Source organism: Salmo trutta, chromosome 20, assembly GCF_901001165.1.
Source record: "Salmo trutta chromosome 20, fSalTru1.1, whole genome shotgun sequence".
Lineage (NCBI taxonomy): Eukaryota > Metazoa > Chordata > Actinopteri > Salmoniformes > Salmonidae > Salmo > Salmo trutta.
The window spans coordinates 4,083,996-4,098,405 of NC_042976.1; the positions used below are offsets into that span (position 1 = coordinate 4,083,996).

At 45.4% G+C, this 14,410-nt stretch overlaps 2 protein-coding genes across 4 annotated transcripts in view; one reads left to right on the plus strand and one right to left on the minus strand.

Moving 5' to 3' along the window:
• LOC115156269 (tubulin alpha-4A chain-like) overlaps positions 1–14,410 on the plus strand; it is a 131,488-nt gene that overhangs the window by 82,269 nt on the left and 34,809 nt on the right. The window lies entirely within an intron of this gene.
• Positions 1–14,410, minus strand: part of ptprna (protein tyrosine phosphatase receptor type Na) — a 74,812-nt gene that overhangs the window by 34,152 nt on the left and 26,250 nt on the right. For 2 of the 3 annotated variants that reach the window (XM_029702044.1, XM_029702045.1), the window contains exons 3-6: positions 3,957–4,067; positions 2,644–2,740; positions 2,167–2,362; positions 1,491–1,857 (exon numbers count right to left, since the gene is read on the minus strand). In XM_029702044.1, coding sequence (XP_029557904.1) covers positions 1,491–1,857; positions 2,167–2,362; positions 2,644–2,740; positions 3,957–4,067 — 771 coding nt within the window. The remainder of the gene's footprint in view (positions 1–1,490; positions 1,858–2,166; positions 2,363–2,643; positions 2,741–3,956; positions 4,068–14,410) is intronic. The other variant, XM_029702047.1, reaches the window with a different exon arrangement.

The window sequence follows — 14,410 nt, forward strand, 5'->3', positions numbered from 1 at the left end:
CCATTTTGGATTTGGCTTCACACCAATCACATCACATCAAAAGCAGAACGTAATTTACAGAAAAAAAATGGAATTGTTGCATCTTGTAGCTAGCTAGCTAAAATCATCCCTTTCCTAAATTAGCCATGGATGGCGATTGGGATTTGAGGTTTTACTAAATCATCCATACTGGTCAATGATTACAACGGCAAATCCAACCATAAATTCATACATTGTTGTGCCCCTGACCTATGAGGATGGAAGTTCAATGTCACGTCCTGACCAGTAAAGGGGTTATTTGTTATTGTAGTTTGGTCAGGGCGTGGCAGGGGGTGTTTGTTTTGTGTGTTTCGGGGTTTTTGGTTTATGTTCTCATTTTCTATTTCTATGTGTTTATCTAGTGTTCTATTTCTATGTTGGGGTTTTGGTAATGACCTCCAATTAGAGGCAGCTGGTTGTCGTTGTCTCTAATTGGAGGCCATATTTAGTTGGGTTAGTTTTCTCTTGTGTTTGTGGGTGGTTGTTTCCAGTATAGTCTGTGCACCTTACTGGACTGTGTTCGTTGTTTGTTTTGTTTAAGTGTTTTTCCTTCAATAAATAAGAAGATGATCAATATACCCGCTGCGTTTTGGTCCACCTACAACGACGCTTGTTACATTCAATATGTAGCTAGATGTAGTATGCTAATGTTAACTAGCTGGCTCATTGTTGCCCATGAATGGAAGTTAGGCTAGCTAGCAGGCCTTTTAGCCAGGTAGCCTAGGACAACAACAAATAAAAACGTGTACTGTATGACAGAGGCATCGACCGTTTAGACAACATGAAAGAGAGGAGGATGATGGCATTGGTGTTTCTCTACTAGTAGGGTCAACATGTTTTTTCTACTTAAACACACACACACACACACACACGCACACGCACACGCACACACACACACAAATCAGTACCATGGACAGCCACATCATATTTGGCTTACGTTGATTGGGCTAAATTGTTTTTGGAATCTTTTAGTTGTCGCTGTATTAGACTAAGCAGAGATGATTTGATGAAGTTGAAATGGTGCTGGAATAGTGGAGGCAGCTCCTGTTTTCTTATTGACTTGCGGTGACTCTCTGTGGTTCTAAATCAATAGTTGTTTAGTCGTTCGAAAATGTGGGAAACATTAACTTGCTTAGGTTAGGTTTAGGGTCATTTAACTGTTTGTTACATGCAATATGTTTAGTGGACTTCACTGGTTCCTCTCCGGTTTTGTGATGAAAGAAACGTGTGGTTGAATTTAGGCGTATATATCACAGTGTCAAGGCATATGAACTAACAGATTATAGAGAAAACAACGCAATTATCACTATCACATATAGGTTGTAATATGGCAAAACAAAATTCACTGGCTTAGCTTCCCCAGTGAATGTACACACACCCTGCTACTGAACCGAGTTGATTTGAATATTAATTAATTAAATTAGTTAATTAACACTTCTACTTAAGGTACTAGAGCAGTTTTACTATCTTACCATTCAGCCCAGCCAGAGAGCTGTAGTCCTGAGGAACCTTCTTCTGTTGCTGCTGTTGTAACTGTATCTTCTTCTGTTGCTGCTGTTGCCTGGCCGTATCCTGCTCTGTCAGACTGTAGTCTTCCACATAGTCCAGAGGCAGTTCCAGGTCCTCGTAGTAGGGTGGGGCCGGAAGTGCTGCTGCCCCCCTGTGGCGGAACGACGGCTGTGCAGGGGAAGAGGACAGATAGAGGGAGATGACGTCCTGCAGCAGCTGACGGTCTCTCTCTCTCTGTTTGGCCTGTTGGGATCTAGAGGAGGGGCGGGGCCCTGGGTAGACTCTACCTCCCTGGTGGAGGGAGCGCTCTACATCTTCCTGGTATCTGTGCTGTAAAACACAGAGAGAGAAAACACACGTGGTTTACGGATGAGGACACATGTTCTATTGTGTGTGTGTGTGTGTGTGTGTGTGTGTGTGTGTGTGTGTGTGTGTGTGTGTGTGTGTGTGTACGTGTGTGTGTGTGTGTGTACGTGTGTGTGTGTGTACGTGTGTGTGTGTGTGTGTACGTGTGTGTGTGTGTGTGTGTGTGTGTGTGAGTGTGTGTGTACGTGTGTGTGTGTGTGTGTGTGTGTGTGTGTGTGTGTGTGTGTGTGTGTGTGTGTGTGTGTACGTGTTAATGTGCATGGCTTACAGTACCTGTTGATAAGTATAGGGGTCCATGGGAGAGGTCTGCATGCGGAGGGGGAACTGGGGATGATCTACTATCATGTAGTCCTGGTGGCTGTCAGCCTGACTGGGATATCCTCCCTGATTGGAGGAGCTGCTGGGGTATCCTCCCTGATTGGAGGAGCTGCTGGGGTATCCTCCCTGATTGGAGGAGCTCTGCTTGGGTCTGAGAGGAAGGACAAGGAAGATGATTTTGTATATTTTGGGCAGTTCTAAGCATAATATTGCATTTCTACTCTACTTACTTGCTTTCTTTCAATTAGGTTTATTTGACAGGAACAATAAACATCGACCCATTTTGTGAATATGCTAGATTTAGCCAGCCGGCTAATTTTCAATCTGGTACAACTACACAGAGGCACGATAAGATGTTGGATAGATACGAGGAAAAGGCCCGTACTTGACTAACTCCTCTGTTAGATCCTGTAAATGTGTAATGATCCTTACTGTGAGGAAACGATCTTGGAGGGTCTCGGAGTGTGAGGAACTCTGCTCAGCTCTTTGGTAACAATGTACTGAGTGATGTCATCTTGCCAGGACAGACCTACACACCAAACACAAAGACCATTTATATTTTATAATGATGTCCATTAAATGTTGGTATTTTATTAGGATCCCCATTACTTTTCCCGTGGTCCACACCAAAACATGACACATGACATAATACAGAACATTAATAGACAAGAACAGCTCAAGGACAGAACTACATACACGTAGTCTAAATATCAATACATACACACCAACTATCTAGGTGTGCAGTGTGTTAATATCTTGACTCACCCTGCAGTGTGTTAGTGTGTTGACTCACCCTGCAGTGTGTTAATATCTTGACTCACCCTGCAGTGTGTTAATATCTTGACTCACCCTGCAGTGTGTTAATATCTTGACTCACCCTGCAGTGTGTTAATATCTTGACCCACCCTGCAGTGTGTTAGTGTGTTCACTCACCCTGCAGTGTGTTAGTGTGTTGACTCACCCTGCAGTGTGTTAATATCTTGACTCACCCTGCAGTGTGTTAGTGTGTTGACTCACCCTGCAGTGTGTTAATATCTTGACTCACCCTGCAGTGTGTTAGTGTGTTGACTCACCCTGCAGTGTGTTAATATCTTCACTCACCCTGCAGGGTGTTAGTGTGTTGACTCACCCTGCAGTGTGTTAGTGTGTTGACTCACCCTGCAGTGTGTTAGAGTGTTGACTCACCCTGCAGTGTGTTAATATCTTCACTCACCCTGTAGTGTGTTAATATCTTGACTCACCCTGCAGTGTGTTAATATCTTGACTCACCCTGCAGTGTGTTAGTGTGTTGACTCACCCTGCAGTGTGTTAATATCTTGACTCACCCTGCAGTGTGTTAATATCTTGACTCACCCTGCAGTGTGTTAATATCTTGACTCACCCTGCAGTGTGTTAATATCTTGACCCACCCTGCAGTGTGTTAGTGTGTTCACTCACCCTGCAGTGTGTTAGTGTGTTGACTCACCCTGCAGTGTGTTAATATCTTGACTCACCCTGCAGTGTGTTAGTGTGTTGACTCACCCTGCAGTGTGTTAATATCTTCACTCACCCTGCAGGGTGTTAGTGTGTTGACTCACCCTGCAGTGTGTTAGTGTGTTGACTCACCCTGCAGTGTGTTAATATCTTCACTCACCCTGCAGTGTGTTAATATCTTGACTCACCCTGCAGTGTGTTAATATCTTGACTCACCCTGCAGTGTGTTAGGCTGTTGACTCACCCTGCAGTGTGTTAGGCTGTTGACTCACCCTGCAGTGTGAGCTGTTTGAGGACCTCCTGCATCCTCTTCAGAACAGGAACGGACACCTGGTACTGAACCTGGTCCTGCTTAGAGGTACGGCACTGCCCAAAGAGACCATCTGGAACACACAGCAAATCACATTAACACATACGCACACAGCTGTCTCCAACACACACCCACCAGAACCCATCAACACACAACCCACCAGAACCCATCAACACACAACCCACCAGAACCCATCAACACACGAGCTGTCTCCAACGAACAGCAAACCTTCCAGGACATAGACATGGGCAGAAATCTTAAATTATTGTTAATCTAACTGCACTGTCCAATTTACAGTAACTATTACAGTGAGGAGAGTGCACAACATCAAAAAACGAATCACTGCAACTGGTTTGATACATTCACCTCTGAACGTAAATAATGTACTTACATTCAGTAAGTAATCTTGCTCTGATTTGTCATCCTGAGGGTCCCAGAGATAAAATGTAGCATAGTTGTCACGTCCTGACCAGTATTTAGGTATTATTTGTATTGTAGTTTGGTCAGGACGTGGCAGAGGGTATTTGTTTTATGTGGTTCGGGGTGGTGGTTTGATTAGAAGGGTGTTTGTTTTATTATTTCCCGGGTTTTGGGTTATGTTCTATGTTTTTCTGTATTTCTATGTTATCTCTAGTTTAGTATTTCTATGTTAGGTAATTGGGTGTTGGACTCTCAATTGGAGGCAGGTGTTTGTAGTTGCCTTTGATTGAGAGTCCTATATATAGGTATGGGTTTTGTTTGTATTTTGTGGGTAGTTGTCTTTAGCACTGCTGTTGTAAGTGTAGCCTGTTAAACTGTCGGTCTTTTGTTTATTGTTTTTCCCGTGTTCACATTTATTTAATAAATTAACATGATGAGCACGCAACCCGCTGCGCCTTGGTCCTCTCTACACAACGACAGCCGTGACAATAGTTTTGTTTGATAAAATCCATTTTTTACATTCAAATGTAGGAACTGGGTTCTACAGTTTGACCCCCACTGTTGTCTCTGGCTCCACACCCATCCCGCCAGGCCATCTAGATGTGTGAACGTTAATGATCCATCATGTACGACATTCCTGGGAGTGTGTAAACTTTTTATTTTTTTTATTAACATATCATTTTTTGGATGTTCTCCATTGTTATGTACTTAACAATGTATCAATTTACCAATTCGGCACATTTGGGCAGACATCCTGGCAGACTTGATAAAACATATTGTCCAGTATTGCCATGCTACACTGGATCAATCTGAAACTTCACTCACACACTTCCATATATTGCGCCTAAACTACAGTATTTTATTATGGACTTTCTCTTGCATTTAAAAAAAACACGTTTTTTTTGGTTTGTATTATCTTTTACAAGATCTAAAGTGTTATATTCTCCTACATTAATTTCACATTTCCACAAACTTCAAAGTGTTTCCTTTCAAATGGTATCAATAATATACATATCCTTGCTTCAGGCCTTGAGCTACAGGCAGTTAGATTTGGGGATGTCGGTTCAGACAAAATTTAAAAAAAGGGTCCGATCCAAACATTAACAGACTTGAACAAAGAACACAAATAACCCAATCAACAACCCACATCATTAAACTAACCCAATCAACTACCCCACATAAATAAACTACACACACACACACACACACACACACACACACACACACACACACACACACACACACACACACACACAGTCTTGTATAACTAACCTTGCGGGGACACACAATTCAGTCCCCTAACCCTAAAACTAACCCTAGCTCGTAACCCTAAACCTAATTCAGACTCTAACCTTAACCCTAAACCTAATTCAGACTCTAACCTTAACCATAAACCTAATTCAGACTCTAACCTTAACCCTAAACCCCCTAGAAATAGTATTTGACCTCGTGGGGACTAACAAAATGTACCCAGTTCTTAAAATTTGGTTTGTTTACTATTCTTGTGGGGAATTGAACAAGTCCACACACACACACACACACACAAACGCACACACACGCACAAACACAGGCACACACACACACACACATGCACACACACAGTTACACCACACCACCAGCTCACATAACTGAATAAAAACGATACTGCGGCTAAAAACAGACGCACAACAGAATACAGAGTAGCCTCCATAGTGAACCCAGCCCTCCCTCTCCTCTCTCCTCCATAGTGAACCAGCCCTCCCTCTCCTCCATAGTGAACCAGTCCTCCCTCTCCTCTCTCCTCCATAGTGAACCAGTCCTCCCTCTCCTCTCTCCTCCATAGTGAACCCAGCCCTCCCTCTCCTCTCTCCTCCATAGTGAACCCAGCCCTCCCTCTCCTCTCTCCTCCATAGTGAACCCAGCTCCCTCTCTCTCCTCCATAGTGAACCCAGCTCTCTCTCTCCCCTCTCCTCTCTCCTCCATAGTGAACCCAGTCCTCTCTCTCCTCTATAGTGAACCAGTCCTCTCTCTCCTCTCTCCTCCATAGTGAACCCAGTCCTCTCTCTCCTCTATAGTGAACCAGTCCTCTCTCTCCTCTATAGTGAAACAGTCCTCTCTCTCCTCCATAGTGAACCCAGTCCTCTCTCTCCTCTATAGTGAACCAGTCCTCTCCTCTCTCCTCTGTCCTCCATAGTGAACCCAGTCCTCTCTCTCCTCTCTCCTCTATAGTGAACCAGCCCTCTCTCTCCTCTCTCCTCCATAGTGAACCCAGTCCTCTCTCTCTCTCCTCTCTCCTCCATAGTGAACCCAGTCCTCTCTCTCTCTCCTCTCTCCTCTATAGTGAACCAGTCCTCTCTCTCCTCTCTCCTCCATAGTGAACCCAGCCCTCCCTCTCCTCCATAGTGAACCCAGTCCTCCCTCTCCTCTCTCCTCTATAGTGAACCAGTCCTCTCTCTCCTCTCTCCTCCATAGTGAACCCAGTCCTCTCTCTCCTCTCTCCTCCATAGTGAACCCAGCCCTCTCTCTCCTCCATAGTGAACCAGTCCTCTCTCTCCTCCATAGTGAACCCAGTCCTCTCTCTCTCTCCTCTCTCCTCCATAGTGAACCCAGTCCTCTCTCTCCTCTATAGTGAACCAGTCCTCTCTCTCCTCCATAGTGAACCAGTCCTCTCTCTCCTCTCTCCTCCATAGTGAACCCAGTCCTCTCTCTCCTCTCTCCTCCATAGTGAACCAGCCCTCCCTCTCCTCCATAGTGAACCAGCCCTCTCTCTCTCTCCTCTCTCCTCCATAGTGAACCCAGTCCTCTCTCTCTCTCCTCTCTCCTCCATAGTGAACCAAGTCCTCTCTCTCCTCTCTCCTCCATAGTGAACCCAGCCCTCTCTCTCTCCTCTCTCCTCCATAGTGAACCCAGCCCTCTCTCTCTCTCCTCTCTCCTCCATAGCGAACCCATCACTCCCTCTCCTCCATAGTGAACCCAGTCCTCTCTCTCTCTCCTCTCTCCTCCATAGTGAACCCATCCCTCCCTCTCCTCTCTCCTCCATAGTGAACCCAGTCCTCTCTCTCCTCTCTCCTCCATAGTAAACCCAGTCCTCTCTCTCCTCTCTCCTCCATAGTGAACCCAGCCCTCTCTCTCCTCCATAGTGAACCCAGTCCTCTCTCTCCTCTCTCCTCCATAGTGAACCCAGCCCTCTCTCTCCTCCATAGTGGACCCAGTCCTCTCTCTCCTCTCTCCTCCATAGTGAACCCAGCCCTCTCTCTCCTCCATAGTGAACCAGTCCTCTCTCTCCTCTCTCCTCCATAGTAAACCCAGTCCTCTCTCTCCTCTCTCCTCCATAGTGAACCCAGCCCTCTCTCTCCTCCATAGTGAACCCAGTCCTCTCTCTCCTCTCTCCTCCATAGTGAACCAGTCCTCTCTCTCCTCTCTCCTCCATAGTGAACCCAGTCCTCTCTCTCCTCTCTCCTCCATAGTGAACCCAGTCCTCTCTCTCTCTCCTCTCTCCTCCATAGTGAACCCAGTCCTCTCTCTCCTCTCTCCTCCATAGTGAACCCAGCCCTCTCTCTCCTCCATAGTGAACCCAGCCCTCTCTCTCCTCCATAGTGAACCCAGTCCTCTCTCTCTCTCCTCTCTCCTCCATAGTGAACCAGTCCTCTCTCTCTCCTCTCTCCTCCATAGTGAACCCAGTCCTCTCTCTCTCCTCTCTCCTCCATAGTGAACCCAGTCCTCTCTCTCTCTCCTCTCTCCTCCATAGTGAACCAGTCCTCTCTCTCTCCTCTCTCCTCCATAGTGAACCCAGTCCTCTCTCTCTCCTCTCTCCTCCATAGTGAACCCAGCCCTCTCTCTCTCTCCTCTCTCCTCCATAGCGAACCCATCACTCCCTCTCCTCCATAGTGAACCCAGTCCTCTCTCTCTCTCCTCTCTCCTCCATAGTGAACCCATCCCTCCCTCTCCTCTCTCCTCTATAGTGAACCCAGTCCTCTCTCTCCTCTCTCCTCCATAGTGAACCAGTCCTCCCTCTCCTCTCTCCTCCATAGTAAACCCAGTCCTCTCTCTCCTCTCTCCTCCATTGTGAACCCAGTCCTCTCTCTCCTCTCTCCTCCATAGTGAACCCAGCCCTCTCTCTCCTCCATAGTGAACCCAGTCCTCTCTCTCCCCTCTCCTCCATAGTGAACCCAGTCCTCTCTCTCCTCTCTCCTCCATAGTGAACCCAGTCCTCTCTCTCCTCTCTCCTCCATAGTAAACCCAGTCCTCTCTCTCCCCTCTCCTCCATAGTGAACCCAGCCCTCTCTCTCCTCCATAGTGAACCCAGTCCTCTCTCCCCCCTCTCCTCCATAGTGAACCCAGCCCTCTCTCTCCTCCATAGTGAACCCAGTCCTCTCTCTCTCCTCTCTCCTCCATAGTGAACCCAGTCCTCTCTCTCTCCTCTCTCCTCCATAGTGAACCAGCCCCCTCTCTCCTCTCTCCTCCATAGTGAACCAGTCCTCTCTCTCCCCTCTCCTCCATAGTGAACCCAGTCCTCTCTCTCCTCTCTCCTCCATAGTGAACCAGTCCTCTCTCTCCTCTCTCCTCCATAGTGAACCAGTCCTCTCTCTCCTCTCTCCTCCATAGTGAACCCAGTCCTCTCTCTCCTCTCTCCTCCATAGTGAACCCAGTCCTCTCTCTCCTCTCTCCTCCATAGTGAACCCAGTCCTCTCTCTCCTCTCTCCTCCATAGTAAACCCAGTCCTCTCTCTCCTCTATAGTGAACCCAGTCCTCTCTCTCCCCTCTCCTCCATAGTGAACCCAGTCCTCTCTCTCCTCCATAGTGAACCCAGTCCTCTCTCTCCTCTCTCCTCCATAGTGAACCCAGTCCTCTCTCTCCTCCATAGTAAACCCAGTCCTCTCTCTCCCCTCTCCTCCATAGTGAACCCAGTCCTCTCTCTCCTCTCTCCTCCATAGTGAACCAGTCCTCTCTCTCCTCTCTCCTCCATAGTGAACCAGTCCTCTCTCTCCTCTCTCCTCCATAGTGAACCCAGTCCTCTCTCTCCTCCATAGTGAACCCAGTCCTCTCTCTCCTCCATAGTGAACCCAGTCCTCTCTCTCCCCTCTCCTCTATAGTGAACCAGTCCTCTCTCTCCTCTCTCCTCTATAGTGAACCCAGTCCTCTCTCCTCTCTCCTCCATAGTGAACCCAGCCCTCTCTCTCCTCCATAGTGAACCCAGTCCTCTCTCTCCCCTCTCCTCTATAGTGAACCAGTCCTCTCTCTCTCCTCTCTCCTCCATAGTAAACCAGTCCTCTCTCTCCTCTCTCCTCCATAGTGAACCCAGTCCTCTCTCTCCCCTCTCCTCTATAGTGAACCCAGCCCTCCCTCTCCTCTCTCCTCCATATTGAACCCAGTCCTCTCTCTCCCCTCTCCTCCATAGTGAACCCAGTCCTCTCTCTCCTCCATAATGAACACAACTCTCTTCCCTCTTATCCTACCATGAAAAACACCCAAAGACATGAGTCACTGCTATTTATAGGAAGAGGACTCGATAAATGGGGGAACGGGGGAGTGGTGGAATGGTGAATGGAGGAAAACTATGAAACAGAGAAGCTGAATGTATTTATTGGGAGTTAAAGGGATGTACACTGCAGTATATCGTCTTCTTTTTCAAGACAGGACAAAATAGAGAGTGACAAAAAAAAGCCAAAATAAATATCAAATGGATATATAGAAATAAATGTTAGAAGCCAGCATCATTGTGAAAGCCATTATAAGGGGTTCTTAACCATAGACTAACTGCATCATAATGCATTATAACTGCCTCATAATGCATTATAACTGCCTTATAATGCATTATAACTGCATCATAATGCATTATAACTGCTTCATAATGCATTATAACTGTTAGCTTTAAGTAGTGTTTAACTTATGTTTCTGTCTGCAGCACTAGCAGCGTAGGTCAATTAGCCTGACTACCCAGACTCCTCGGACGTTTGTTTGAGTCTCGATAGGAGTACTTCCCCAAGAAACACATTCTAACAGTTCTGAATGGTCCCAAACACTGATGGGTTGGGCCAGAACATATGTGGGTATGGGACGTTTTTTTATTTTTTTTATTTGTGTCATTGGCTTTGATAGTCTGATTGGTTAAGAGATGATCCAACTGCTAATGACTTTTGTACAACACCCTTCAATGATGGCAGTCTCAGACTGAAGCACGTAACGATTACAGAGCAGCGGAATAATTCAGTTTGAGTCGTCAGGCAACAGGCAACTACTTTAGAAGCCATTATTTGCCACGCAATCTGCTATCTGAAACTAACAGAGAGACAAGACAGACCAGACAGACAAAACAATGCAGACCGACAAGACAGACAAGACAAGCCAGAGAGACAGAGGGTAAGGTAAGCTCTCAACAGTCACATCTGACTGTGTGTGTGTGTGTGTGTGTGTGTGTGTGTGTGTGTGTGTGTGTGTGTGTGTGTGTGTGTGTGTGTGTGTGTGCGTGCGTGCGTGCGTGCGTGCGTGCGTGCGTGTGTGTGTGTGTGTGTGTGAGTGTGTGTGTGTGTGTGTGTGTGTGTGTGTGGGTGTGTATATAAGCTCTGTAAATAGGAAGTAATAACAAGCTATGTGATCGCACTGCTAACTCATTCTGACTCACTTCGACATACGCACATGAGAAAAAGAGAGAGTGACTGAGAGAGAGAGAGAGAGAGAGAGAGAGAGAGAGATAAGGTGGACAGAGAGATAAAAAGGGAGCGAGGGAGAGAGAGATAAGGTGGACAGAGAGATAAAAAGGAAGAGAGAGAGAGAGTAATTGAGTGAGAGATAGAGAAAGGAGAATAAATCATATTGTATGTACCTATAGGAGGAAGATGACTATGTATGGCTGGTGATAGAGGTGGAGATAAGAGTACGTGATTGGAGGAGAGATGAAGGAGAAGGGGAGGAGACAAAGGAAGAGTGACGGTGTAGGTATGTGAGGAGAAGTGTGTAAGCAGTGTAACATGCTGGGGACTCATCATCCTGCTGCTCAGGAAGAAGATGAGTCATGTATTTCCGATTTCTTTGATGAAGTCTTGGTTCCTGCTCTTTAGGCCAAAGGGAGATAAAAAGAGAGAAAGCAAGAGAGAGCGAGAGAAGAGAGAGGGAGAGAGACAGATAGGGAGAGGGAGACAGACAGACAGACAAGATAGACAGAGAGGTGAGCGAGAGGTTGAGCGAGAGCGTAAACCAAGTGAAAACACCAGACACTATGGAACACAACACTTTTACTATCTCATCCTGAAACATACAAGGTCTGAGGTCATCTGCCTTTAGCCTAAAGATAGAATCCCCACAACTTTAATGAAGACAGCTTCTCCATCCTAGAGGGGGAGATCAATCATTTACAGGCTCAGGGACATGCACTAGTCCGTGGCGAAACTAAATGCCAGAACTGGACAATAACCTGACACTCTCAGCACACAGGGAGACAAACATCAACCTGGAGGTGACAGCATTCCCTCCAAAATATGCACCCCTTAGACACAACTATGGCAAAACAACCAACAAAAACGGTTCACAACTCGTGCAGCTCTGTCAAACGCTGGGTCTGTACATAGTTAATGGTAGGATTCGAGGGAAATCCTATAGCTCATCTCTTGGCAGTAGTACTGTAGACTACTTTATCACTGACCTCAACCCAGAGTCTCTCAGAGCGTTCACAGTCAGTCCCCTGACACCCCTATCAGATTACAGCAAAAATAACAGTTTACTTGAACAGAGCAATACTCAAATCATGAGACACCAAAGCCAAAGGAACTGAGTAATATTAAGAAATGCTATAGAATACTATGCTAAAGTAGCATAGAAACCTACTAAAAACAATTAGGCAACAACAAATTCAACTTCCTGGACAAAACCTTTCACTGTAATAGGTGTAAACGTGTCAGTAGAAAAACTGTATATTTAACCTCAGCTTCCTATCAAATATTTTTTTCAAGCAGAAAACCTAAGAAAATTGAACAGCAATGACAAAATGGTTTGATGAAGAATGCAAAAACCTAAGAAAGAAATTGAGAAACCTATTCAACCAAAAACACAGAAACACAAAAAACCTGAGACTTCGCTATAGTGAATCACTAAAACAATACAGAAATACACTAAAAGAAGAAACAGCACGTCAGAAATCAGCTCAATGTAATTAAAGAAATAACTTGTTCTCAACTGGCCTACCTGGTTAAATAAAAGGTGAAATAAAAAAATACATATATAAATATATATTTTCTAAAGAATCCATAGAATATAACCACTTCTGGGGAAATTGGAAAACACTAAACAAACAACAACACGAAGAATTATCTATCTAAAACGGAGATGGATAAATCACTTCTCCAATCTGTTTTGGCTCTATAACAAAGAACAAACAGCAAAAACATAAACATGATCAAATACAAATCTTAGAATGAACTATTAAAAGACTTCCAGAACCCACTGGATTCTCCAATTACATTGAATGAACTACAGGACAAAATACAAACCCTTCCAACCCAAAAAGACTTGTGGTGTTGATGGTATCCTCAATGAAATGATAAAATATACAGACAACAAATTCCAATTGGCTATACTAAAACTTTTTAACATCATCCTGAGCTCTGACATCTTCCCCCAATATTTGGAACCAAGGACTGATCACCCCATGTCACAAAAGTGGAGACAAATTTGACCCCAATAACTACCGTGGGATATGCATCACCAGCAACCTTGGGAAAATCCTCAGCATTATCATTAATAGCAGATTCGTACATTTCCTCAATGAAAACAACATACAGAGCAAATGTCAAATTGGCTTTTTAACAAATGATCGTATAACAGACCACATATTCAGCCTGCACACCCTAACTGACAAACGAACCAAAATAGAGGCAGTCTTCTCATGCTTTGTTGATTTCAAAAAAGCGTTTCACTAAACTTGGCATGAGGGTCTGCTATGCAATTAAATGGAAAGTAGTGTTGGGGAAAAACATACAACATTATAAAATCCATGTTCACAAACATCAAGTGTGCAGTAAAATTGTCAAAAAAAATTATCTTTCCACAGGGCTGTGGGGTGAGACAGGGATGCAGCTTGAGCCCCACCCTCTTCAACATTCAGTGCATTCGGAAAGTATTCAGACCTTTTGACAAAACTAAAACAGGTTTAGAATTTTTTTCAAATCTATTAAGATAAAAAAAATGAAATAGCACATTTACATAAGTATTCAGGCCCTTTACTCAGTACTTTGTTGAAGCTCCTTTGGCAGCGATTACAGCCTCGAGTCTTCTTGGGTATGACGCTACAAGCTTGGCACACCTGTACTTGAGGAGTTTCTCCCATTCTTCTCTGCAGATCCTCTCACGCTTTGTCAGGTTGGATGGGGAGTGTCACTGCACAGCTATTTTCAGGTCTCTCCAGAGATGTTCGATCGGGTTTAAGTCCGGGCTCTGCCTAGGCCACTCAAGGACATTCCGAGACCTGTCCCAAAGCCACTCCTGCATTGTCCTGGCTGTGTGCTTAGGGTCGTTGTCCTGTTGGAAGGTGAATCTTTGCCCCAGTCTAAAGTCTGGAGCCAGTTATCATGAAGGGTCTCTGTACTTTACTTTACTCCGCCCATGTTTCCCTCGATCCTGACTAGTCTCCCAGATGCTGCAGCTGAAAAACATCCCCTCAGCATGCTGCCACCACCATGCTTCACCATAGGGATGTTGCCAGGTTTCCTCCAGATGTGACGCTTGGCAATCAGGCCAAATAATTCAATCTTGGTTTCATCAGACCAGAAATTCTTGTTTCTCATGGTCTGAGAGTTCATTAGGTGCCTTTTGACAAACTCCAAGTGGGCTTTCATGTGCCTTTTACTGAGGAGTGGCTTCCGTTTGTCTATCCTACCATAAAGGCCTGATTGGTGGTGCTGCAGAGATGGTTGTCCTTCTGGAAGTTTCTCCCAACTCCACAGAGGAACTCTGGAGCTCTGTCAGAGTGACCATCGGGTTCTTGGCCACCTCCCTGACCGAGGCCCTTCTCCCCGATATCCTACC